We start from the raw sequence: 24,495 nt of genomic DNA on the forward strand, positions 1-24,495 counted from the left end.
GAAGCTTTGAGATCTCACTTGGGGGTAATACTGGAATAACTTATGATTGCAAATAGGTTGGCTTGAGCTGCAAAACGATAATTGGAAGATGGAAGGCATCATGTGAGTGAGAACGCGCGTTGATAGCCGAGAAGCTTGCTAGGCGCTGCATGCTCCGGTCTAATATCTTTCAGTACGTATTTATACCCAACATTTCTGATCTGAAGCATATATATCATCACGCTCCCTCTTGAGTACTGAGATGGCATTTGGATCCTTGGATGGATCAGCACTAAAGCTAGCTTTTTAATTAGCTAATTAATTAATTTATTTACTATATATATTGGTAAATATATATATATATATAATTATTATATGCATATTGTTAATTTCGGTTCCATTTGATAAAGCTATATATATATATATATTTTCTTCTAAATAGTTTATTATAAATAAATAAATAGAAGTTCCTAACCGCTAATTTAAGATCTATTTAATTCAGATACATGATGAGTTTGTACGTACAAGTGGTTGTAAATAAGTTGGAAGAAAGATGTTGTTTTATTTCAGACCGATTTCACATTATGCCATAGCCTACCTAGCCGCGCGGCCATTAATTAGATTTGTAGAAAACAATTAACTAACCACAGTCTTCCTATATACGTGAATGTATGTATGTATGGATATGCGCGCATCAAACACGTACGAATTAATTATAACAAATATCCAAACATGATGCATGACATGCATCATGTGCATCCTACCGTACATGATTGCAATTCGAATATGTCGGTGATGGGTATATATATATAATAGCTAGGTTACATTTTATAATTAGCATCGTAAATATATATAATATATAATATGCATCTCACATGCATGCACATGTACATGCATGCAGTACCCAAGATAAATCAAATCCTTTGGAAATATATATGCAGACATGAATTGGAGTCTTTGAAGCCATGCACACCCGCTCTGATCACGAGGAATAAAAGAAATTAATGAAAATAAATTAAGTATAAGAGTTTTGGGTATAAGTTCATGGAAGAATTATGATGACATGCATGGATCAGAATAATAAGGTGGGATACGGCCATTAAAGATTTGATTACGATAATATGAAAGGGATACAGATCATACAACAGGACATGATCATGATGAACAGATCGATGGAACATAATGTAAGATTTTTATCTTTAAAATACTCATCCAAATTATACAGTCCCACCACGTATTCCTTTATTGGGAAGTGTAATGTTTCATACAAATATACTAGGTGGCGTTAGAATTGTGATTCCCCAAATGTAATGATTAGGGTTCTGATAATCCTATAATAATCAAACTTTGTTACGTGTCATAGATATTTATAATCTACTTTACCTACCATTTTTGTGGCTTCGCGTCATGCATGGTGCCCGCCCTCTTCTTCATCTAATATAGACTACAACTTACGCCTGTTTTGTAAGAGTGAATTAGGACTTAGAATAATTACTACTTTCCAACGTTTCAAGCCAACATATTGCAATTCACCATCACTTATCATTGTCTCTAACGGTGGCACTACAATCTATAAGTCTGTATTGTGGTTTATATCCAGGATTCGCTCCCCATGCATCTCTGTAAGTCTGTATTGCTGCTCTTTTTGCTAATACAGTATTTGTATATTGACAAGGAAACAAATAATATCTTATTGCCGGGAAGTTTGATAAAAGGGGGAAAAAGATTGAAAAGCAATGGAAGTACAGGTGTTGGATGATAAGAAAAAGGTGAAAAAGTGCAAACCAACTAGTTGCAACCCTAGGCTGTTAGGCAGATCATAATATCTGTTGGATTCCGATGATCTTCTAGATATCTGAAAAAGCCCGAAACCTAAACCCCAGTATGGCTGAATCTGATTGATTGAAGGAATCAAAATTCTAAATATCCAGACGGTTTGTGTAAAGAAATGTGGAACTTGAACAGATATCTAAGTTTTTACAAGTGTAATGATTATAATGGATGAAGAAATCCAAGTGCTCTTAGCTTTCAAGATTTATTAAAGATAGTGGTACCACTTCCATAACTTTAAAATCATTAGTTTAAAAAAAGTGAACATAATTAATCGATAGAGCACTAAAAGCATAAGATTCTACCAAAAAAAAAAATAAAAAAAAATGAACTGATCATAATCCCCGTCACTAAAAACTCTGAACCCACTTCCCCCTTCCATGTCATGATGTCTATTCTACTTTCTCATTACCTTCTGGACATTATCAAAGCTCGAAGTCTGGATTCTATAACAGTGGTTTTTGCATGTTCATTTCGCAATACTGAGCCCACTTTTATTCCTTCATCGTCATGGTATCGAGGCATATATATACATGGATGTAGAAGCACATAGGCGTGCACGTGGAGGCACACAAGAGAGAACGAAATCATCATATGAACATCAGTTTCCAAAGAGAACAGGAATGACACTGAGAAACTTTTTTTTTTTTTTTTTATAAGTAACTCTGAGAAACTTGACTTGTTCATATAAGTTTCTGACTAACATATAACATCATCGTTCCTAACTACATGTCACCCGCTAGAATAGGCATATAGGAAAGAGGAATGTCAAGAGAATTTGAGTCGTCCCATATTCAACATGCATTCATACATGCATTCATACAGACAGCGTTGTTCCTAACTACATGACACTAGCTACAATTTACATACAGGAAATAAGAAAATCTAATTCTCATACCACCCAAGCCTCAAGAGTTCAGCCCTTGCAATTACACAACAACAGATATGTCAAGACCGATTGACATATAGACATCATATTGACAGCACATCGTACTCACATGTCCATGTCATCAAAAATCTCCCCATCTTCCTCACAAGGTAAATCAACCATAAGAAATTCATCTGCCACCAAGTTACTGCCAAAAATGACAACAATTAAGCCAAAAACTACGCACAACAACTAATGGGAAAAGTTGCAATGTTAAGGAACATTTTAACCTACCTTAAACAGCAAAGGCGAAAACTGACAATGCGTTTTAGTTTTCTGTTATAGAAGAAGAAACTGAAAGACCATCTGAAGAGAAAAGAAGTAACCAAGTCATAATTGCAGCTATGCAGACTAACACCAATCAATGAATAATCAAAACTTACACGGCTCCTCTCTCTAGAAACGGATCAGCATCAGAGTCTGGATTGTAACTGTAAATTTCACATTCTGCTAGTTTTACAACCTGTATCACAAGTTATCATAAGTTTGACTCCGAGTATGAGTTGCATGTCCAATTATCTGAATTAAGCTCACCTCATCTAAAGCCTTGTACAAGGCCTCCAGCAGAGAAGTGCCTCCATTAGTCTCAATCCATTCCTGTGATTAAATGGTCCAACAAACCAACGTGTAAGGCTCAGAGAGGTATTGTTCATCATAAAGCTCATCATGAGGTCATATAAGCACTATCTCATTTTCTCATTATGCATCCTCAGAACTAGAAACATAAAAGCAAAAGAAATGAGCAACCACTTGGCTCCAATTCATGCAATAAGGAATCAGAACATTATACCAACTTATTTGAGCAAAGGACAACAGTGTCTAGAAGTAGATCAATAGTTCTACACTGTTTCTAATTCAGACATTGACCTATCAAACAACCATACTTCATAAATAATAAACCGTCCATACGACAGAGAATGCAAAAATCCCATAGTATGATAGCCGGTGTTCTAACGGGTAAAGTGATGCTTCAACAGAGGAAGAACATTATTAACAGTGTGAAAAAGATTAGTTGTATGAGGTGTCGCCGGCGGTCTGTGCGCAACAGGTGTTGGTGGGTTCCGATACTCGTTTTTCTCAACCTAAGGAGGTGCAGAACTCGCCGACGAAGGGTGGTGGGATGATCTTGGCTCCGGTGTATTTGTCTGTGAAACTTTTTGAAGATTTTGAAGTGGCTGAGGAAGAGGACTCAGATGATCTAATGCACTCAGTGGAGGATGAACTTTTCATCCCTGAGGTTTGCGGGTTGGAGGAGCTTTCGGTGGGGAGAGGTTTTCATAAATTAAATAACAAGATGGGGAATCCTATCCCATTGAACTACTATTTCCCAGATCAAGCCTCATATTGGGTAATACATAAAGCAAAAGAAATTCAACATGTGGTGGGGATTGAATGTGATGGGGATGAGGAGCAGTTCATAGCTTTATTAACTGTTATGGAAGCTGGACATTGCCAAAAAAAGAAGGGGGACTCGAAGAAAAGTCAGGAACCAAAAAGATTGATGTGGTCGATGAGCTCGGAGGGAAGCTCTAGTAAAAATAGGACAAAGGAAAGGGGCTAACATGTTCCCAATGAAACCCAAGATTGTATCTTGGAATGTCCGGGATCTAAATGAGGTAGAGAAGCGTCTTCGGATTCAACATTTAATTCGTGAGTGGAAAGCGGACATTGTATGCCTACGGGAGACGAAGCTGAAAATGATCAGTAGGAAGACTGTGCGGAGTTTATGGAGCAGTATTTATGTAGATTGGGTATACTTGGCCTCTTCAGGGGCATCGGGAGTAATTGTGGTGATGTGGGATAGGCGGGTGGTGGAGAAAGTGGAGGAATATATAGGGAGATATATGATAGCTTGTTCATTTAAATGTGTATCAGATGGCTTTTTGTGGGCATTTGCAGGTGTGTATGGGCCTAATCAAGATGTCAACAGAAGATTGCTGTGGGATGAGCTTGTAGGGGTATATAGCTGGTGGGAGCTCCCTAGGTGTATTGGGGGGATTTCAATGTGATTCGTTTCCAAAGTGAATGTTTTGGAAGTAAAAGATTGAGGCCAGCAAGTTTAGAGTTCTCAGAGTGTATTTTTTACTTGAATTTGATCGACCTTCCACTTGCAGGAGGTTTAGCCACATGGTCGAATAATCAGACTTGATCCCACTTGGATCGTTTCTTAATTTCACCTGAATGGGAAAGCCATTTTCCAGACGTTTGGCAAACTCAGATCATTGGCCTATTTTGCTTGATTGTGGAGGTATTCGTAGCGGTAGAAGGTATTTTAAGTTTGAGAAAATGTGGTTGAAATCTGAAGGTTTTGTGGAAAGGGTTAAACAATGGTGGATTTCGTATCTTTTTTAGGGTACCCCCAATTTCATTTTTGCAAATAAACTGAAAACTTTAAAAAGAGACTTAAAGGAGTGGAATCAGCAATCTTTCGGCAATGTAGAAGAAAACAAAAATACTAAGTGGAGGGAAATACAAAATTTAGAAAGAATACAGGAAGGGAGACTACTTACTGAGGAGGAGCAAGCACAGAAAACTTTGCTAGTTGCGGATCTTGAGAGGATAATCCTACAATAAGAAACGTCATGGTGCCAGAAATCAAGAGCTCTTTGATTAAAGGAAGGGGCTCGGAGCACGAAATTTTTTCGTAAAATTGCAAACTATCGTAGAAGAAATAATACCATTGAAGCGCTGAAAATTGAGGGGGTTGAGTGCAGAGAAGAAGAGGTAATATAAGATCACGTGGTTGATTTCTTTGGAAAGCTCCTAACTGTGTAGGTGGGGTGGAGGCCCATGCTAAATGGATTGGTTTTTGACACTATTGAGTCGAGGGATGTTGCTAGGTTGGAGAGGGCTTTCGAAGAGGAAGAGGTTTATGATGTAGTAAGGAAAATGGCAAAAGATAATGCCCCCTGTCCTGATGGTTTCTCTATGGGTTTCTTCCAAGAATATTGGGAGGTGATTAAAGTAGATCTTCTGAAGGTGTTTCAGGAGTTTTTCTCGGTAGGAAAATTTGAGAAAAACCTCAACACTACTTTTCTCGCTTTGATCCCTAAAAAAGTAGGAGCCATTGAAATTACAGATTTTCGGCTTATTAGCCTAGTGCATGGAACATACAAGAATATTGCAAAAGTGCTTGCTAATCATTTAAGTGGGGTCTTGGGGAAGATTGTTACTAAGCCTCAAAATGTCCTTGTAAAGGGTAGACAGATCCTTGATGCGGCTCTAATTGCTAATGAATGTCTGGACAATAGAGTGAAGGATGGCAGCTCAAGGCTTATGTGTAAGCTAGATATGGAAAAGGCATATAATCATGTTAATTGGGATTTTCTTCTATATCTACTGGGTAGGTGTGGTTTTGGAGAAAGGTGGAGGTCTTGGATCAGCTGGTGTATATCCACGGTAAAATTCTCTGTATTAATCAACGGCAGTCCAGAGGGTTTTTTCCCGAGCTCTCGTGGCTTGAGACAAGGGGATCCGTTATCTCTTTTGCTTTTTGTTATTATTATGAAGGCACTATTTCGCATTTGTTGTTTGCAAATGATAGGCTTATTATGTGCGAAGCCGTTCAAGATCAGTTAAGGGCTGTGAAGGCGTTGCTGCTTTGTTTTGAAGCAGTGTCTGGTTTAAACGTGAATTATGATAAATCTGAGTTAATGCCTATTGAAGAAGTTCAGAATATAAGGGAGTTGGCTGGTACACTGGGTTGTAAGATAGCGTCTCTCTCTATGAGTTATTTGGGATTACCGCTGAGTATAGCTTCAAGGTCGCATTCTATTTAGGATATAGTGATTGAAAAAATAGAGAGGAGACTGGCAGGTTGGAAGAGAATGTATTTGTCAAAAGGGGGCCAGATTACGCTAATTAAAAGTACACTTTCTAATCTACCCACCTATTTCTTATCCTTATTCCCTATACTGGCAAGTGTGGCGGGTCGACTTAAGAAGCTACAAAGAGATTTTCTGTGGGGGGGCTTAGGAGAAGAGTTTAAATTCCATCTAGTCAAGTGGGAGATGGTGTGCCGTCCTATCTCTAATGGCGGTTTGGGTATCAAAAATTTGAGGTTGTTCAATCGTGCGTTACTTGGCAAATGGTTGTAGCAATATATCAAGGAACCGGAAGCCTTATGGAAAACAGTAATCGAGAACAAATATGATGATCTAGGGGAGGGGTGGTGTACTAGAGAAGTTAGAGGGGCCTTTGGAATGGGGCTATGGAAACACATTAGAAGAGGATGGGAGGTCTTTCACCAACAAGCTAGACTACAATTGGATACGGGTTCTAAGATCAGATTTTGGAAGGACATATGGTGTACCAATAGTGCTCTACAAGAACTGTTTCCTACACTATTCTTGATTGCAAATGCTAAAGATGCCATGGTGGCGAAGGTTATGGAAGTCGCAAGAAGGAACATTCACTGGAATATCAACTTCAACCAGGCGGCACAGGATTGGGAGATGAGGAGTTTTGTAGATTTTTATAATCTCTTGTATTCTTGTCGTCCAAATATCCAGCATGAAAATGATCTGTGGTGGAGTCCAGCAAGGAAATGGGTGTTCACTATTCATTCCTTCTACAAGGTACTTACACAAGTTCCTAAGATACAGTTTCCATGAAGAAAGCTTTGGCGCAATAAGGCTCCTCCTAAAGCTTCTTTCTTTGTGTGGAAAGCGTCTTTGGGAAAGATTCTCACTATGGATAATCTGAGAAAGAGAAGGATAATTATTGTGGTGTTGCATGTGTAAAAGAAGGGGTGAGTCGGTGAATCATTTATTTTTACATTGCGAGGTAGCCAGGTCTATATGGGATGAGGTGTTTAACAGAATGGATTTAGCATAGGTTATGCCGAAAACCATGTTGGATGTTTTGGCATGTTGGATCTTAATTCGAGGTGTGCGAAAGATCAAAGCGGTTTGGAAGATAATTCCTATATGTATTATGTGGTGCTTGTGGCAAGAACGAAATGAGAAGATTTTTTAAGACAGAGAGATCTATGGCGGAGCTAAAAATGTTATTTTTTAAGACTCTTTGTACTTGGGTCATTGCTGTGGACCTTAATGGCATGGATTTTCATGACTTCTTAGTTTCTAATGCTCCTACATAAATAGGGCATATTCTGACTTTGTAATTGACAGTTGATTGGATGAATAAATACTTATTTTACTTATCAAAAAAAAAAAAAAAAGATTAGTTGTAGAAGGCTTGAGGCCTACCCCAAACTGACATTAATTTTGGATCACAGCCTCGCAGGTTCATGGGTCATGAAAGAATATGTAATCTTTTTTGCTTTCTGAAAATCAAATGCCATCAATTATTTCCCCCACCTCATGTAACTCTTTGCAAAACGAGGAGGGGCATATGCAGGTGACTTTTAAAAGGTTAAATAAGCTTAGAATGTAATAGTGCACTGGCTGGACAAAAATAAATTTCAGATAAACAAAACAAACATTATTATGGCAAATACCTTTGAGGCTTCAAACATGTAGGTATCAACAATTTGCTTAAAACTGTCCCAGCTTTCCTCTATGAAGAACTGGTGAGCTTTCACCGCACTAGAAAACCGCAAGGATGTACGCAACATCGTAACGTGAGGAAACCACAAAAACCCACACAGAAAAAACATCTATAGCAGGCACTTGATAGGACCAACACAAGTAAATAAACCAACCGTATGAACAATCACATTAGACTTGGGAAATGGAGAGATTTGAACTCTCAGCTCCTTCTAGAGCAACAGTCCTCTGAACTGTCTGTCAAACCCTTTGACAACACTCCCATAACAAGCAAAGAAGGATTATTTAGTGGGTTGCCAAGTCGCCCAATAAGCTGACAATGACATTACCCGTAATCCTCCTTTAGCCATATGTGAAATGAATATGCGCTTGTACAACATAACAACAGAGATACCTGAAGTCATAATCCGGATACATGTGACTGAGGGTAAGCACCAGGTAGATCACTGTCTTCCGGCTGAAATGAACATAAAGGAAAACCATCTAAGATAACATAAGAAAAAACCTACACTTTCCAAGACCAATCTAGCTAACATTCACCACCTCGTTCTGCTCAACAATAAATCAGCTGGTGAGGAAGAGTCCATGTCTGAAGATTTCCCCAGATAATCAAGGATCTGAAGTAAAAGTAAGAATCAAACACATACACATACACATACAGACTACTAAAAATATAAACAAAGAAACCAATCTGTTGTTAATTATAAAGTATGTGTGCGACAAAATAGTTATAATTTATTAACTCTTTACTTAAACAAAAACAGAGAGAGAGAGAGAGAGAGAGAGAGAAGACTTTTTTTTTTTGGCTTCTTTGGCCATCCTCTTAGTAGAAATTAATATTAGGAGAAAAAATATTTAGCTTAAATGATGAGTCAAATAAAACAGAATCCCAACAGGTGAGACAAGGGTGGGAAAACTAAAGGGAAATGAAAAGTAGCCAATATTTTTTTAAGAAAACTTTGCATCATAACTATATTGCAAGGAAAAAAACTAAATAACTATCTTGCAATGAGTTAGAATCATAAAAATTGAACATATTTTATGCCCCCAATTCACCTCATTCTCCAAGCTGAGAGACAGTTTCTTATCCGTTCCGGTGTGTTTGCCTAGAAGAAACAAGAGAGAACTAATTAAGTTGACCATGAACAAAAACCAAATAGTTATAAAAGTTGTAAACTTGTTCTTACAGGAGTAAGCTTCAAGGCATCCTTCAATGGTTCGCTCTCCAAGATTTAAATGAGTTAAAAAATCATTTAATCTGGAAAAATCGCACAGAGAAATTAATAGTAATGCTCAAATTTATCAAGAACAGTCTATAATTATGAAATATGAAAATAAAAAGTTGACCTAATTAGTGAAGGAATCAAAATTTAATTACTTTTCTTAATTATTTAAAAATTACCGATCCAGAGGAGTGTATTCTAAGAACTTCATAATGATTAACGTTCAAATGACTTTGATGTGGCAGGTACCGTACTAGCACTAGAAATCTCCCAATGATCCTGTTTGACAAACAAGATTATTAAAATTTAAATCTTCTGGAAAGCTTTTAGATTGAGAAATGTTGTCTTCAGTATCATGCGTATCAAACAACATGGTTATGACAGCCAAATTTCTAGTTTTGCCACTAATGCTAGATACAGTTAGAGGTTATGCAAGCGTTATGCACTCCTTTTGAAAAAAAGTGGATTCACCATTACAAAATTAATTTTTTCATATGGGTATCATATTTACTCAATTTTTTCAAAAAGAGTGTGCGGTGCTTGGGCACTCTATGACTACAAATATCATTTTTCTAAACATAAATATGAAGATAATAATCCAAGTAATGACAAATGATGCAATAAAGGAAAAGAATTTAAGAGAATAGGCATACCTTAATGAGTAATGCTAGACATACTACACGTTTTACAACATGAACTTTACAAATCGACGTGTCACAAATCAAATCAAAAGTTATAATCAAAAGTCAAAACAAAGTTATTTAGCATTGCCCAAGCCGTGGTCGCAAGAATTTCTTCGTGAAAGTTGTAGTTTATTTAGCATCTTCCAATCTTAACATGTTTCTCTCCTTCTTGAACAGAAACTTTATCCATCATCAACAAAACCCTCATTATACAGGGAAGCCCTACATCTAACCCAATCTAATATAAGACTCGTAACCTGGAAGTACAAATGTTACAGTAAAGCAGTAAACCAATGATTTTTCCACAAAATTGATGAAAAATACGACACAAAACAAACAGGAATGGAAATACGAAAGTGAAGACGGAATACAGACCGGAAAAAACGAAGCGAAAAGCAGAGGGACCGATCGAAGTACCTGTTGGAGAAGATTTGCCCAAATTACGGGAAAATTTTGAGCGGGAGTGCAGTAATTCGGTGGATTTGGGTTGTTGTGGGGTTCGGTGGGTGATCCAAGAGGTTTCAAAGAGCCCCTCAAATTCGAATATTCAATTTTGATTTGGAATAATAAAACATGCTTGGTTGGAATCATAATCACCACTGGTGAGGACGGCAAGAGGACCGGGAAAGCCTGGCCCAGATCAGCCTAGAAACCCAAATGGGCCCAAGTAAAGCTATATTTTTGCCATTACATACAACAGGATTGAGAAAAGTTATATTTCTAAGTACATAGCATGAATTGAGTTTTAAAATAAATTTAAAAAGTTGAATGTTTGAAATGCATTTTTTATTGTATGAATGAAATGTCTTTCCTACCGATTTCTAAATAGAATAATTCTTATTTAGTATTAATATATTAAGTAAAAAGAGAAAATCTATTTAAAAACTTTATTTTTTAAATATTCAGCGCATCGCTGATATGAAAACTTTCGACATCAACAAGGTTAAAAAGTAACAATTCTACTATGTACAGTTGACTTTGTGGATGAAATCGTGCACTCTGCTGACGTATATTATAAAATAAAATAAAAAAGAGAAAAAAAAGAAAAACAAAAAGATGACGACAGAATGAAAGTTATACCCAGATCCCATTTTTCCAGTTCGTCTCCCCTAATCCCATTTTCGCACTCTCCAAATAATTATGTACTTTTCATCGAAAATAAAACATACCCATAAAATCTTTTATCCAAAGCTGGATTTGAGTTGCTAAGATGACACCCATGTGATCGGATTCTTATAACAAGTGACTTCTTAAATTGTTTTTGGGATCAAATTTTGATTACCATTCTGTTCCATTCCGGTCTGAATGATTGAAATTTTTCATGTCAGATTAGTAATCGGCACAATGGAGATAGGTGTTCTGTAACAGGCCAAATACCGATCGTTTCGGTGTGTTTCAATCAATTCCGATCAATTCTCAATGTATCGAACGAAATTCATATTTCGTCCGTAAAATAAAAGGCAAGGACATGGATGTGGCATTTTTGTAAGTAATGTGAAATTCCTGGCTTTTTCGTAATTTTTGATCCAATTCTCCTTCTGAAATTTGAAGACTATTTTTTGTAATTTTTTTTAGGCTTCGTTTGGTTACTAAACTCATCTCAACTCATCATTACAACTTTTTTAAATCCCAACATAAAATATAATAAACAATTCAATTTTTTTAAATCTCAAAATAATAATAATATTAAAAAATAATATTCTAACAATATTTTATCATCTCAATTCAACTCAATTTAACTTACTTCAACATCTAAACGTAACCTTAATCCACTTTTTCTCGAACGGAAAAATAAATCCCTACTCCCTAGCGCGGACACCACATGTTGTATAATATGGATTGCAATTGACATGAAATGGATTGCAACAGCCAGTAAATTGATTTTGCTACCAATTTTTGAATGCTTCCTAAAGTTTCTCAACCAAAATAAAAAATAAAAAATTCACTGCTGAATATTTTATTGATAAAAATTACTGATTATTTTTTTAATAGTTTGATTGAGAACTTAGAAATATTACTGAATTTTACAAATATATGTATTTTTTTCTTGTATTGTAAAATATTATTAAGTTTTATTAAAAAAAAGACTTGTATTGTATTGTGAAGTATTTTACAAATATATATTGTATTATTGAGTTTTTAATATATATATTTTTAAAATTTGTATTGATATTATTTTAAAATATAATTTATATATATAATTAATTAATTAATTTATATATAGATTATCTTAACTGAAACGATGATCGAAACGAAAGTCAAAACTTTGACTTTGATATTCGTTAAGCACAACTCGTGGCCAAGAGGTACTACAAGGACGACCCGAGTCTTCAACAATCCACCGGTTATTTTATTTAGGTATCTTTTCTTCTTTTTGATGTTTTACTTTTCTTGTTGGGTCTCAGAGAGATATTTCAAGGAAATTATCAAGGTAAGAGAAATATGAGTATCTCCATAAAGGTATTTGAAATGAGTGGAGGAGAATAAAGAGACGGGAGAGTGGAGGATAAAAAATAAATCAATGAGTTTGACCAACTGCTGGCTAAAATTCAATGTATTTATAAACTATCACGAGTCGACTCAGGGCAGGTTTGGGACATCAAACAAAATATAAAATTCTCATCTCATCTCATCTCATCTCATCATTACACCTTTTTTAAATTCTCATACAAAATACGATAAACAATTCAACTTTTTTAAATCTCAATACATATTTTTCAAATCTCAAAACAATAATAATATTAAAATTTAATATTTTAAACTTCAAAATAAAATATAAAATTCTCATCTCATCCCTAAACCTACCATCACTCAAAGTTGTTAGAACAACAAGAGTTGAAAGTGGTGGAAGAAAGTTGGAGTTGATGTCAAATTATATACAAGGAAAGTGGAGTAGTGGCTCCATCGACAAAGTGGGGGGGAGATGGTTGGAACTTTTGAATGTTCTACATCATATGATAAGACATCTCTTGAAAATTGTTCGTTTGTATAGTAAGATGAGATGAGTTGAATAAAATATTATTTTTTAATATTATTATTATTTTATGATTGAAAAAGTTGAATTATTTATTATATTTTGTATAAAAATTTAAAAAAATTATAATAATGAGACGAGATGAAATTTTTTATTAAACAATCTAACATTTTTCTTGTCGCAAACGTTTTGAGTTAGAAACAATAAATCACGGCCATATTTAATTTTGAGTTTGTTAGGTAATATCTTGAAGAGTCTTTTTATTCATAAACAAGTATGGCAATACATTCAATACAATTTATATCACAAAATTTAATTTGCATGATTTAAATTTTAAATCCAAAATAGGTTACTGGATGATATGAATAATACTTTTATTTCATGAACATAGGTTCGGTGTTTCTAGCATTACTCTTTTTTAATTTATTTTACAGTCAAATCTCATAACTTCTAATATCCACGGCAACTTATAAATATAATTTTCTTCGTCGCAAAATATTATACTTTTAAGCTTACTCTAAAGGCCCATTATATATAATCATCCCAAAAAAATGATAACATTAGGTTTTTGGTTAGATAATGGATTTGGTGGATCTGCTGTTAAAATCATTGAAAAGAAAAATAAATAAATTAGAGAAGCTATTTAATTTAATCATGATAACGTAATACCCACCCAATGTACTCATAAAGCAATTGGATTCTAGTAGATGGAAAATGTCTTTGAAGTTGTTTGGACGTAAGATTTGCTTAACAACTATTTGAAAATCTTGAGAAAACTATGAGACATGAGAACGATCATGTGATCCATTAAAAATGAGTAATTCTACATACAACCGTGAAGTGCGTAACCGTCGCGTAATCGCTTTGAAAAAGAGTGGGGTCTACTATTAAAAAATTAATTTTTTTCATGTGAGTCTCATGTTTTATTCATTTTTTTCAAAACGATTACGCGACGGTTACGCAATTCACAGTTATAAGTATATTTTCTCATTAAAAATGTTTGTATGGATTTTCTTTTTGTGTTTCTTCTTAGAGTTTGAAAAAATGATAGAGCCCATTGAAAATAATCTATTCAGGATCCTTAATAGACTAGTATACTCCTCTAGGATTTGTTGAATTTGAAACCAATACCTTATTTGGGAAGTCAAGTGAGATAAAAATTTTGTGAATAGTGGTAAGATAATTTATGAATAGTAGTGAGATAGTTTGAGTAGAATATTTTTTAAATTTTAGAAAATGAGAGAAAAAATTTAATAAAAAATATTATAAAGTTAAAATATTGTAATAATATAATTTTTGTTTGAAGATTTGAAAAAGTTGTAACTATTTTTTATTTGAAAAAGTTATAATGATTAATTTGAAAATGTTGTAATGATTAATTTGAAAACTTTGTATTTGAATTATATCTGAAAATAAAATGAGATTAGATGAAATAAGATCAGATGAAAATCAAACCTGCCCTAATGCCCCGTTTGGATAGTGAGATGAGATGATATGATTTTAGATGAAAGTTAAATAAAATGTTATTAAAATATTATTTTTTAATATTATTATTATTATTTTGAGAGTTGAAAAAGTAGAATTGTTTATTATATTTTGTGTGATAATTTTAAAAAAATTATAATAATGAGATGAGATGAGATGAAACATTCTTATTATCTAAATGAGGCTTAGGGCAGGTTTGGGGCATAAAATAAAACATAAAATTCTCATCTCATCTCATCTCATCATTACATTTTTTTCAAATTCTCATATAAAATATAATAAACAATTCAACTTTTTCAAATCCCAATACATATTTTTCAAATTCCAAAACAATAATAATATTAAAACTTAATATTTTAAACTTCAAAACAAAACATAAAATTTTCATCTTACTCTCCAAACCTACCCTTACTCATTCATAAATAATCAGAATTGTTGACTCATTCTCCACTAATCATTCTTAGTTTCTTTTATGAGTTATCTCAAAACATATGAAGTTCTTTAAAAAAAATTCATTAATATATTAAAAAATGGTTTTCTAACGAAATTATACTATTATAATTTTTGTTAAAATATATTTAATAATAATGAAATGCTTGTTATAGAGAGACTTTATAAAATAAGAAAAATTGTACAATATTTGGAATCTGAATCATGATAATTTAAAATTGAAAAATATTAAATTTTAATGAAATAAAATTATAATTAAAAAAATATGTTTTTATTTATTTTGAATTATATGAACATTTTTTTTCCTTTTATTAATAAGTTAATAACAACAGTGTCGTATGGAGGCTGGAGCAAAACGGCAACTTTTTGAAACCCAGTTTCATTTCCCTGGGCATTCTCGTCGGCGATTCAAAGCCCATAACAGTAATAGATCTCTCATTCCGAAGTTTCCATTAAAGAGAAACCTCCGAAGTTTGACAAGCACTCGTCTCGAGCTCTTGCAGCAAACCCTGCTGGTGGAAGGAAGAAGATTTGGCGCATCGAACGGATTGGCTGTCTTTCCAGCTCGGCCACGGTCAGATTCCATGTCTCAGTTACTTTTGGTTCTGAATCTTCTCAGCCTGCTTTCGTTGAGCTCCGGAGCAACGTCGTTCTCTCAAGGAACGCGCTCGATCCTTCGGGCCATCGACAACGAGAAAGGTGGTCCTCACGATTACGCCGTCGATTTGAACGCCACGAATTTCGATGCGATCCTCAGGGACACCCCTGCTACCTTTGCCGTCGTTGAGTTCTACGCCAACTGGTCAGTACCAAAAGAAAAAACAAAATAATAATAAAGAAAAGGCTGATCGAATATGTAGTAAAAAACAACGTTTGAGATCTACAACCCGAATATAGTTTGGGTCTGTTGGCGTTAAGATACGAAGCTTCTGAAAATTTTGCTTGTGCTAAGTAATTTTTTACGTATTGCGTATACTTGTCTGCGTACTTGGGTTTTGCCTATTTTTATGAATTAAAACTTCTTGATTACCGATCAATTTTTTTTTACGTATTGCTACATACATGATTAAATATTTGAAACCTCCGAAATGAAACAGGCAATAAAAATACAAAGTCGAATAATTTGAAATGCGTTTTTTTTCATGACGTGGTTTACAAACTTTGCAACTCAACTGGATTGATTGGCATCTTAGTGATTTCCTTTTTTCTTATCAAATATGACCTTCCTTTTTTTTCCCCTTCTCTCTGTGTGTTTATCGAGGAACTTGAAATTGTGAGATTTTATGTCATGTTGAGCTTTATTTTAAAATTTAACATAATTTAATCCGTCTGTCAGGTGCCCTGCTTGCAGAAATTATAAGGTATGTGGTGCTAAAATCTGCGAAGATTAGTTCCTAAGGATTATTATATTTATCAGTTGAAATTGATATGAAAGTAAATTGTGCAGCCCCACTATGAAAAAGTTGCTAGGCTATTTAATGGACCTGACGCAGTGCATCCAGGAATCATATTGATGACAAGGGTAGATTGTGCATCGAAGGTATTTATTACGTGCTCTCTTTATTAATTTTTTCAGTGTTGATACTTTTAATGCCTGGATTTTGTTTCTCCCATTTTGTTTCTGCGAAAAATATTATCTCTCTTGTCCTAAGAAATGACCTTGGGCGTTAGCTTTACTTGTGAATTTTGGCTCGCAATACCACAAGGAAAGAGAAAACGGGTAAAGGTAGGGGCTAAGGTTGTAAGTTAGTCCCTTTCTGTCTTCGTGAACTGTTTTAACTGTTAGAAACCCATCCTATGGTTGTAAATTAGTCCCTTTTTAAAGCCCAGAGGATATTATTGATCAAGATTGACAAGGAAATACTTATAAGCCTGATATTCTTTACATTCAAACTCCTGCAGAAACAGTGCAACAAAATGATGGAAAGCATCCATCTCTAACTAAGCCCCTGATATTTTCTTTTGTTCGCATCCATGCATGATTGCTCCTGATATTTTCTTTTGTTTTGTATCCGTGCACGACTAACAAATTTAGAGCACCCCTAATATTTTCTTTTGTTTTTGTATCCGTGCACGACTAACAAATTTAGAGCACCCCTGATATTTTCTTTTGTTATCGTATCCATGCATGATTAACAAATTTAGTGCCAATGTAGTGACATTTTCTACATTAGCTCTCCATCTCTGCACGTGTGGGCGTGTTTTTAAGGGAGAAATTAATTCATTCAATGGAGACCTAATGTAGTGACCACACAACTAAAGAAGACAGCTTTTCTTCAGATCATTATTCCATGATTAACCTCAGTGATAGATTATGTCATGTGCTTGATTTTGGCATCCTTGGTCTTTATTTTAACCATGGCTTGGTGATTAGTCCTCCTCTTTTCACTTGTTTGGCAGCACAGATAAACACTAAACTTTGTGATAAGTTCTCTGTTGGTCATTATCCTATGCTCTTTTGGGGCCCTCCTCCTAAATTTGTATCGGGTGGTTGGGAACCTAAGCAAGAGAAAAGTGAAATACGTGTCATTGATGATGGCCAGACAGCCGACCGATTGCTTAATTGGATAAACAAGCAAACAGTCAGGTGTGAATTAATTACTTCTATTTATTGTTGAAGGCAATATATTTTACCATATGTTTTACTCAAAGCAGGTATCATGTTGGAATATGCTTGTTCAATGTTGGGACATATTTGGTTTATATATGTAGCTTTGAATGGTTTTCATATCCTGTGTTTTTGGAAGATCTCATATATATATATATATATATTCATAAATCCAATGCATGGTGAATCAGTCCTCAAGAAGGGTTCAAAGTTCAAAATAAATAAAACTTAAAAAGAGATGTACAGATATTTTCAACGCACTTGATTATCCTTTCCTTTGCTTCTTGATATAATTTTGGATGCTTTACAAGAAGAAAAGCATGAACTCTGTACTTATAAATAAATAAATGTAATATCCATGTATCAGTTAATTAGGGTACATTTGGTTCATAGAATGGGCATACCTGTTCTTTTGTTTGGTGGCAACACATGATATATTGATTCGAATTAGATTAAAATTTCTAAAATACCCCAAATTTTTTTTTTCAGAAAAACACCCAATATATATTTTTTAAAACCTAAAAAGAAAAAAAAAAATGGTGGCTGGCCACCATAAAAAGTCACTGTGGTCTGCCCCACTTGGCCATGGGGTTGGCAAAGCAATCCCCAAAAATTAGGTTTCAGGATGGTTCTAGGATGGTGCACCCACCCCATGGCTGGTCACTACATTAGTTCTCCATTGAATGGGTTAAAGCATCTGGGATTTGGGGATGGAGAAGATTGCTCCATCACCACCCCCATGGCCTTTGGCACGACCGCCCCCATGGCCTTTGGTGATGGAGAGGATTGCTTGGTGCAATCAAAAGGGTTACTCTAATTCATTTGAAGAATATGTTTTTTTATTGTTTGAACCTACATGTTTCTAGTCAACCATTCAAGTGGGATTGGTTGAAGTATGTGTACTGCTTTTTTGGAACTTCCCTTTCATATTATGGGGATCATACCTTGTATTTTTGTATAGTTCAACTGATGCTTTGCTCTCATCATGAGGATGGTGGTCTTGGCCAGTAAATGCGTTTTTTTAGCCAGAATAGCCTTTCCAGCTTTTGGATATTCATCTCAGGAAAAATATTCATTGTGAATAAAGTGTGTTGTGATTGCAAATTATTCCATCGTCTTCTAGAATTAACAGAATCATTTGTTGCCTATTCTTTTTTGATAGGTAATCATAGAAATTTTATTAATAGAAAAAGGCAAAGCCCAGGTACACAGGTAGTATACATGAGAAACACCTAGCTAGGGTTTACAATCGAAAGAAGAAAGTCATGAACATTTAGATCATTACAAACAATGGTTCCCGCCCATAAAAGCAACGACTTAAAGAAGAAAAGTTCCTCCGTTGCACTCTCACAATCTTCAAAGCCTCTTGCATTTTTTTCTCTCCAAATGCACCAACACATACAAATAAGAACCATATGCCAAATGGCCGCCACCTGTGAGTTACCCTGAATGCCTCTCCAACTTGCAAGGAAGTCCACCAATCTAAGAAGCAAGACCCATGACAAACCGACTCTAGTGAAAAAATCATCCCACATAACCCAGGCTGCCTCACAATGTAGAAGCAAATGATCTACTGATTTCTCCCGCTTCTTACACATACAACACGAATCAGACATAATTACCCGGCGCTTCCTCAGGTTATCTGTAGTCAGGATCTTGTCCAGTAATGCTGTCCAAACAAAAAAAGCCGCTTTTGAAGGAGATTTCATCTACCATATTCTCTTCCACTGGAACATGTTCAATCCAGGACTCGTTAGAGCTTGGTAAAATGATCTAATAGTGAAGTTGCCTTTCTTAGAATGACTCCAGTGCATCTTATCCCCGGTATCCCCTGGTATACTTACTGAATACAATGTTGCAAAGAACTCTAAAATAATCTCCACCTCCCAATCTTCGGATGCTCTAATGAAGTTGTCTATTCCATCATGGTTGGTTTTGCAACCATGAAAGGCTCAATAAATATTTATTTTAGGTCTCGTTCGGTTACACAAATGAGATGAGATGAAATGTGAACTATGTGAATAGTAGTGAGATAGTTTGTGAATAGTATTGAAATTGTTTGAGTTAAGATGTTTTATAGGGTTTTGGGAAAGAGAAAAAGTTGTATAAAAATATTATATAGTTAAAAAATATTGTTAGAATATAATTTTTTTTAATATTATTTTTGTTTTGGGATTTCAAAAAGTAATTATTTTTTGTATTTTGTTTGGAAGTTTGGGAAAGTTGTAATGATTAGATAATGATTAGATGAAAAAGATGAAGATTGGAAATTGAAAAGTGTTTGTGTTTGAATGATATTTGGATGTTGAGATGAGATGAGATAGGTTGAGACCATTTATAAAACCAAACTGGGCCTTAGGGTGCAGGTCTAGTACATGCGAGTTTATAACAATTACCAAAGAAGCCATTTAAAAAAAAAAGAAGTAAAACAGTGAAGTAGGAATAATAAAGTGAAAGGGACCAGATCATAAATCTAGATCTAAAACTATTGAATGAGCCAATAAAACTCGAGAAGTAGCTTGTGTTGGCATATAAAGTAGCGATCTAGCCTTTAAAACAAAGCCCAGATAAATACTGTCTTGAGCTTTCCAGTGGACATCTCTTCGCCATTAAAAGCCCATGTCATGCATTTTCAATTTCTCAGTTTATTATGCTACAATGATTGATTTCTTCTTTGTGAGCTTTTATGCTAAAATACTTGCTACAGCAAAATGAAGCTATATATAAAAATCAATTCACCCCTATGTATAACAGGACTGTACATGTAATTTGGAGGATAACACTAATACATGTCAGGGTTAAGCTAAACATACTCTGCACATATACTTGTGATAACTTATGATAGTTCTGCATTGCTATTATCTCAAGCAATTAAATCTAAATTCTTGTGACCAAGTTTGTCTACGTGCTACTATATATGAGAAGTTGCTTGATTTTTGTATCAAACCCAGGGAGATGATAATAGGCACATAAAATTTTGTTTCATAACTTACAATGTGTTTCAATTTTGTGCTTGTTACTACATTCTAACGTGCTTTTAAGTTTGCAGCTCTTTTGGCTTGGATGATGAGAAATTTGAAAATGAGCATCTTTCATCAAATGTGTCAGACCCTGCACAGGTCCTTGATAGAACATTAGATATAAGTTCTCTAGATCTAGTACAAATTAAAGCTTTTCTTTAAACACAAAATATTGACTCTTACAACACTGACTTTTGTAAGATTGCACGAGCTGTGTATGATGTTGAGGAGGCAACGTCAACAGCCTTTGACATCATCTTAGAACACAAGGTATAATTTTATGTTTTTCTTTTTTCTGATGAGTTTTCAAATACAAAACAAGAGGACTTCTTAGGAAGTCGCCCATTGTTGTACTACACCTAAGCATACTTAACTGTAGAGTTCAAATTTAAATTTTTGTTTTCTGGTCTGGCTTTATTAATTTGGGCCGGTCAATTATTGCTAATGAATGCTACCCATATATTTCATGCATGTGTTGCAGATGATCAAATCAGAAACCCGGGCTTCACTAATACAATTTCTTCAACTTTTGGTGACTCATCATCCTTCTATGAGGCATGGTCCAAACTTTCTAATATGCTACTTTTCTACGCTAAAAATGATACTTCCCCAGTTATCTCAAACTAGACACATATATATGGCAGGTGCCGGAAGGGAAGTGCAGAGGTACTTGTGAACTTTGATGAAATGTTCCCATCAGACTTGTTGTCAACTAGTGAGCAGGAAGATAATAGCGGGAAAGGCACACGGGGGAATTTTCAGATATGTGGAAAAGATGTTCCTCGAGGATATTGGGTAGATACTTGGGCTCTGTTTTACTATTTTAACTTTGCTATCATGCTATTCTCTGCATATATATAAAAGCACAAGCATCAGGCACCCTAAATTAGCTTTTTATAAGCCATGTTTTAGCTAAAGCTCATGAAAGCACCCTACATCAAGCTCCCTAAAGAAGTAGGGAGAACTTTTAGATTTATTACAATTTCTCTCTAAATGTGAAGAGTAACTGTCGCAGAGTTAAATCTTCATTTTATATTCAATATACTTCCTGAATTTTATATTCAGCCCTCTCTCTCTCTCTCTCCCTCTCTCTCATTCACTGATTTTCTCCTTCATTGCTGCCAATGCACCCAACTCCTCTGCTGCCAGTTGCTAACACCCGTAAATGTCTGCCTATTTTGAAATTAATTAGGTTTAGGCCCAAGTAATATGCTTAGGGACCATAAAACTCATTATGGAAATATAAGTATCATCTTTTCTCCTGATGTTATATTGTATTAATGGAAGCAATTTCCTAACTTTGTTGATGATCTTTGCGCATGCTTTTGCAGATGTTCTGTCGTGGCAGCAAGAATGATACAAGGGGCTTCAGGTAGTGGTTTGTTTTTTTAATACTCCAGATTTTGAATAATGGTTCAGTTTGTTGGTCATCATATCATGTAGCTAGTGTTAAACTTTTGGATGTTTGTGTGCCCGACTGCCGTCAAATAAGTTATATGTTTTGAAGTACGTCCTTAAAATTACAAGAAACAGTTATACTTGCTACATGCACAATGATGATGTTATAAGAGGAGTACTGATTTGCAATTATAATTGCCTCTTGGTGTTCATTTGTCTTCGTTTGACGAGTAGCTTTCTTCTCTTTCTACAGTTGTGGGTTGTGGGTTCTGCTGCATTCACTATCTGTGAGAATTGAAGATGGAGAAAGCCAGTTTGCATTCACAGCCATTTGTGAATTTGTACACAACTTCTTCATCTGCGAGGAATGTCGCCAACATTTTTATGAAATGTGTTCAAGGTTTGTGCTGCTGAAAATGGTGCATATTTCAAATTCTTTTTTGCTTCTTTCAGTGAAGTTGAGCTAAAACTGAGTAATTTTGATTTTCAGCATCGCTAGTCCTTTCAAAAAAACGCATGAATTTGCCCTTTGGTTGTGGAGTGCACACAATAAAGTCAACGAGAGATTAGTAAAAGATGAAGCACTTCTAGGAACTGGGGATCCTAAATTCCCGAAGATGATATGGCCTCCAAAGCAGCTTTGCCCTTCGTGTCGTCTCTCTCATAACCAGGGAAATAATGGATTTGATTGGGACCGGGAAGAGGTGTTCAGATTCTTGACTAAATATTATGGGAAAATGCTTGTATCTCTTCACAAGGAAAAGAACAATCATGGGAATGATGGGGCTGATGGGGCTCTTGAAGATTTGGTGGTCTCAACGAATGCAGTGGTGGTGCCTCTGGGGGCTGCATTGGCAATTGCTGTTGCTAGCTGTGCATTTGGGGCACTTGCTTGCTACTGGCGTTCGCAGCAAAAGAGTCGGAAGTATTTTCACCAACTACACACTTTAAAGAACATATGATAAGTAGGAGCGTAGTGAGTTCTTTCAAAAGGGTGTAAAGGAGAACAATTAGAACAAAGAGAGAAAAAAAAGAAGAGAGAGAGAGAGTTAATTGTTGGGAGGTTTTCAATTTTCTTATTTTTGTTTATTTGTCACAACATTTCAGGCCAAGGAGAAACTGGAACTAGGAATATTTTCAGGACAAAATCCGGCAGACAAGAAAGTGCGCAGTTGGTGGGGGTGAAATCAGGGTCTTGAGTGTGGGAATCCAGATCAAAAGCCTTGTACCAAATGCCCTGCTTGAGGTCCTCTTTCGTGTCCTCTTTGAAGTTTTATTTTTTGACATTTAGAACAGACTGTACAGATTTTTACCCTGATCTTAATTTTGGGAGAGAATCATCCTAGGTCTGTGCATCTTCCCAAAAAAAAAAAGAAATATTTATTTTTGTTAATTGTACTGATCTGGAAAAGAAAGTTGAAAAAAGTAATGTTTCGAGAGAATGTATCATTGTTATCCAATGCCTTTTCATGTACTTGAGCATTATTCCCACGGAAATGGGGAAGTTCTTCAGGATCTAGGATGCTCTATTACTTATCTTTCTAAATCCCTTGGTAATTAATAAGTTTTAAGCATCTTGAAGAAACAATGAGTGCCTCAAATTTTCTTGGCTCACTACTTCTCCTATCAACACGGATGATAGATTATGATCCTTGTGCACAGCTAGAACTTTTAACCGAAGGTATAAATTGTTAAAATATTTAGGCTCAGTTTGGATAGACAGTTCAAATGAGATGAGATGAGATATTTTAATCAGTTGTGAGATTTTTTGAGTTAAGATGATACGAGATAGTTTGTAAAAAATTGTATGTTTGGACATTGAGATGAGATGAGATAATTTTTATTTTTTGAGATTTGAAAAAAGGTGTGTCTCACGGTATTTATAGAGTACCCGAATTGTATACTGTTCATGTTAGTTTTTACTGTTTATATACTGTTTATTTCAGTTTAGCACTATTTTCGTATTGTTTATGTCAGTTTTTACTGTTTTATACTGTTTATTTAAGTAGATGTTTTCAAAATTTAAGAGATAAAATATTATATTTGGATAGCCAAAACTACTTAACGGTACAACTCCACATAAGATATTTTCATTGTATCGACTAACCGAACCGGGCCTTATTTTGGAATGTCAATTGATAGTTTTGACGGAGTAGGATGTATGTTACTCTTTGTATACAAAGAGTCCTTGCTACTTACCATCCAGCTCGTAAACACACTACTTCTTATATTACAAAAATTTCAAATATTAATACATTTTTATATTAATTGATGTGAAAGTTTTTCACATCAATAATGTATTGGGTAAGTCAATAAGTGAGCTTACTAATAGACTTTTTCTATTGCTAAAACAATAATATTTCCATATTACAATCATAGTTTTTCAAAAAGATAAACGAGATGTTCT

The 24,495-nt window shown here is 34.9% G+C and overlaps 2 protein-coding genes across 3 annotated transcripts; one reads left to right on the forward strand and one right to left on the reverse strand.

Annotated features, from left to right (window-relative positions):
• Positions 1-2,560: 2,560 nt before the first annotated feature.
• Positions 2,561-10,728, reverse strand: LOC109007588 (repressor of RNA polymerase III transcription MAF1 homolog). Its single transcript, XM_035684920.1, has 11 exons — positions 10,571-10,728; positions 9,650-9,749; positions 9,435-9,505; positions 9,304-9,353; positions 8,791-8,864; positions 8,642-8,704; positions 8,199-8,286; positions 3,272-3,334; positions 3,121-3,200; positions 2,972-3,043; positions 2,561-2,885 (listed from the first exon to the last, which is right to left on the reverse strand). The coding sequence occupies exons 2-11, from the start codon at positions 9,679-9,681 to the stop codon at positions 2,804-2,806; spliced, it is 675 nt and encodes a 224-aa protein (XP_035540813.1). The 5' UTR covers positions 9,682-9,749; positions 10,571-10,728; the 3' UTR covers positions 2,561-2,803.
• Positions 10,729-15,378: 4,650 nt separating this feature from the next.
• Positions 15,379-23,548, forward strand: LOC109008036 (sulfhydryl oxidase 2-like). Of its 2 annotated transcripts, XM_018987988.2 has the most exons (12): positions 15,551-15,864; positions 16,399-16,423; positions 16,510-16,602; positions 17,468-17,649; positions 20,720-20,789; positions 20,892-20,960; positions 21,172-21,245; positions 21,335-21,485; positions 22,022-22,062; positions 22,342-22,488; positions 22,579-23,013; positions 23,196-23,548. In XM_018987988.2, exons 1-12 carry the CDS (start codon positions 15,647-15,649, stop codon positions 23,215-23,217), a joined length of 1,527 nt encoding a protein of 508 aa, XP_018843533.1. In that variant the 5' UTR covers positions 15,551-15,646; the 3' UTR covers positions 23,218-23,548. The 2 variants fall into 2 exon arrangements, with proteins under 2 accessions (XP_018843524.2, XP_018843533.1); XM_018987979.2 differs by having other exon boundaries at positions 15,379-15,864; positions 22,579-23,548.
• The last annotated feature ends 947 nt before the right edge of the window (positions 23,549-24,495 follow it).

This window comes from Juglans regia, chromosome 13, assembly GCF_001411555.2.
Source record: "Juglans regia cultivar Chandler chromosome 13, Walnut 2.0, whole genome shotgun sequence".
NCBI lineage: Eukaryota > Viridiplantae > Streptophyta > Magnoliopsida > Fagales > Juglandaceae > Juglans > Juglans regia.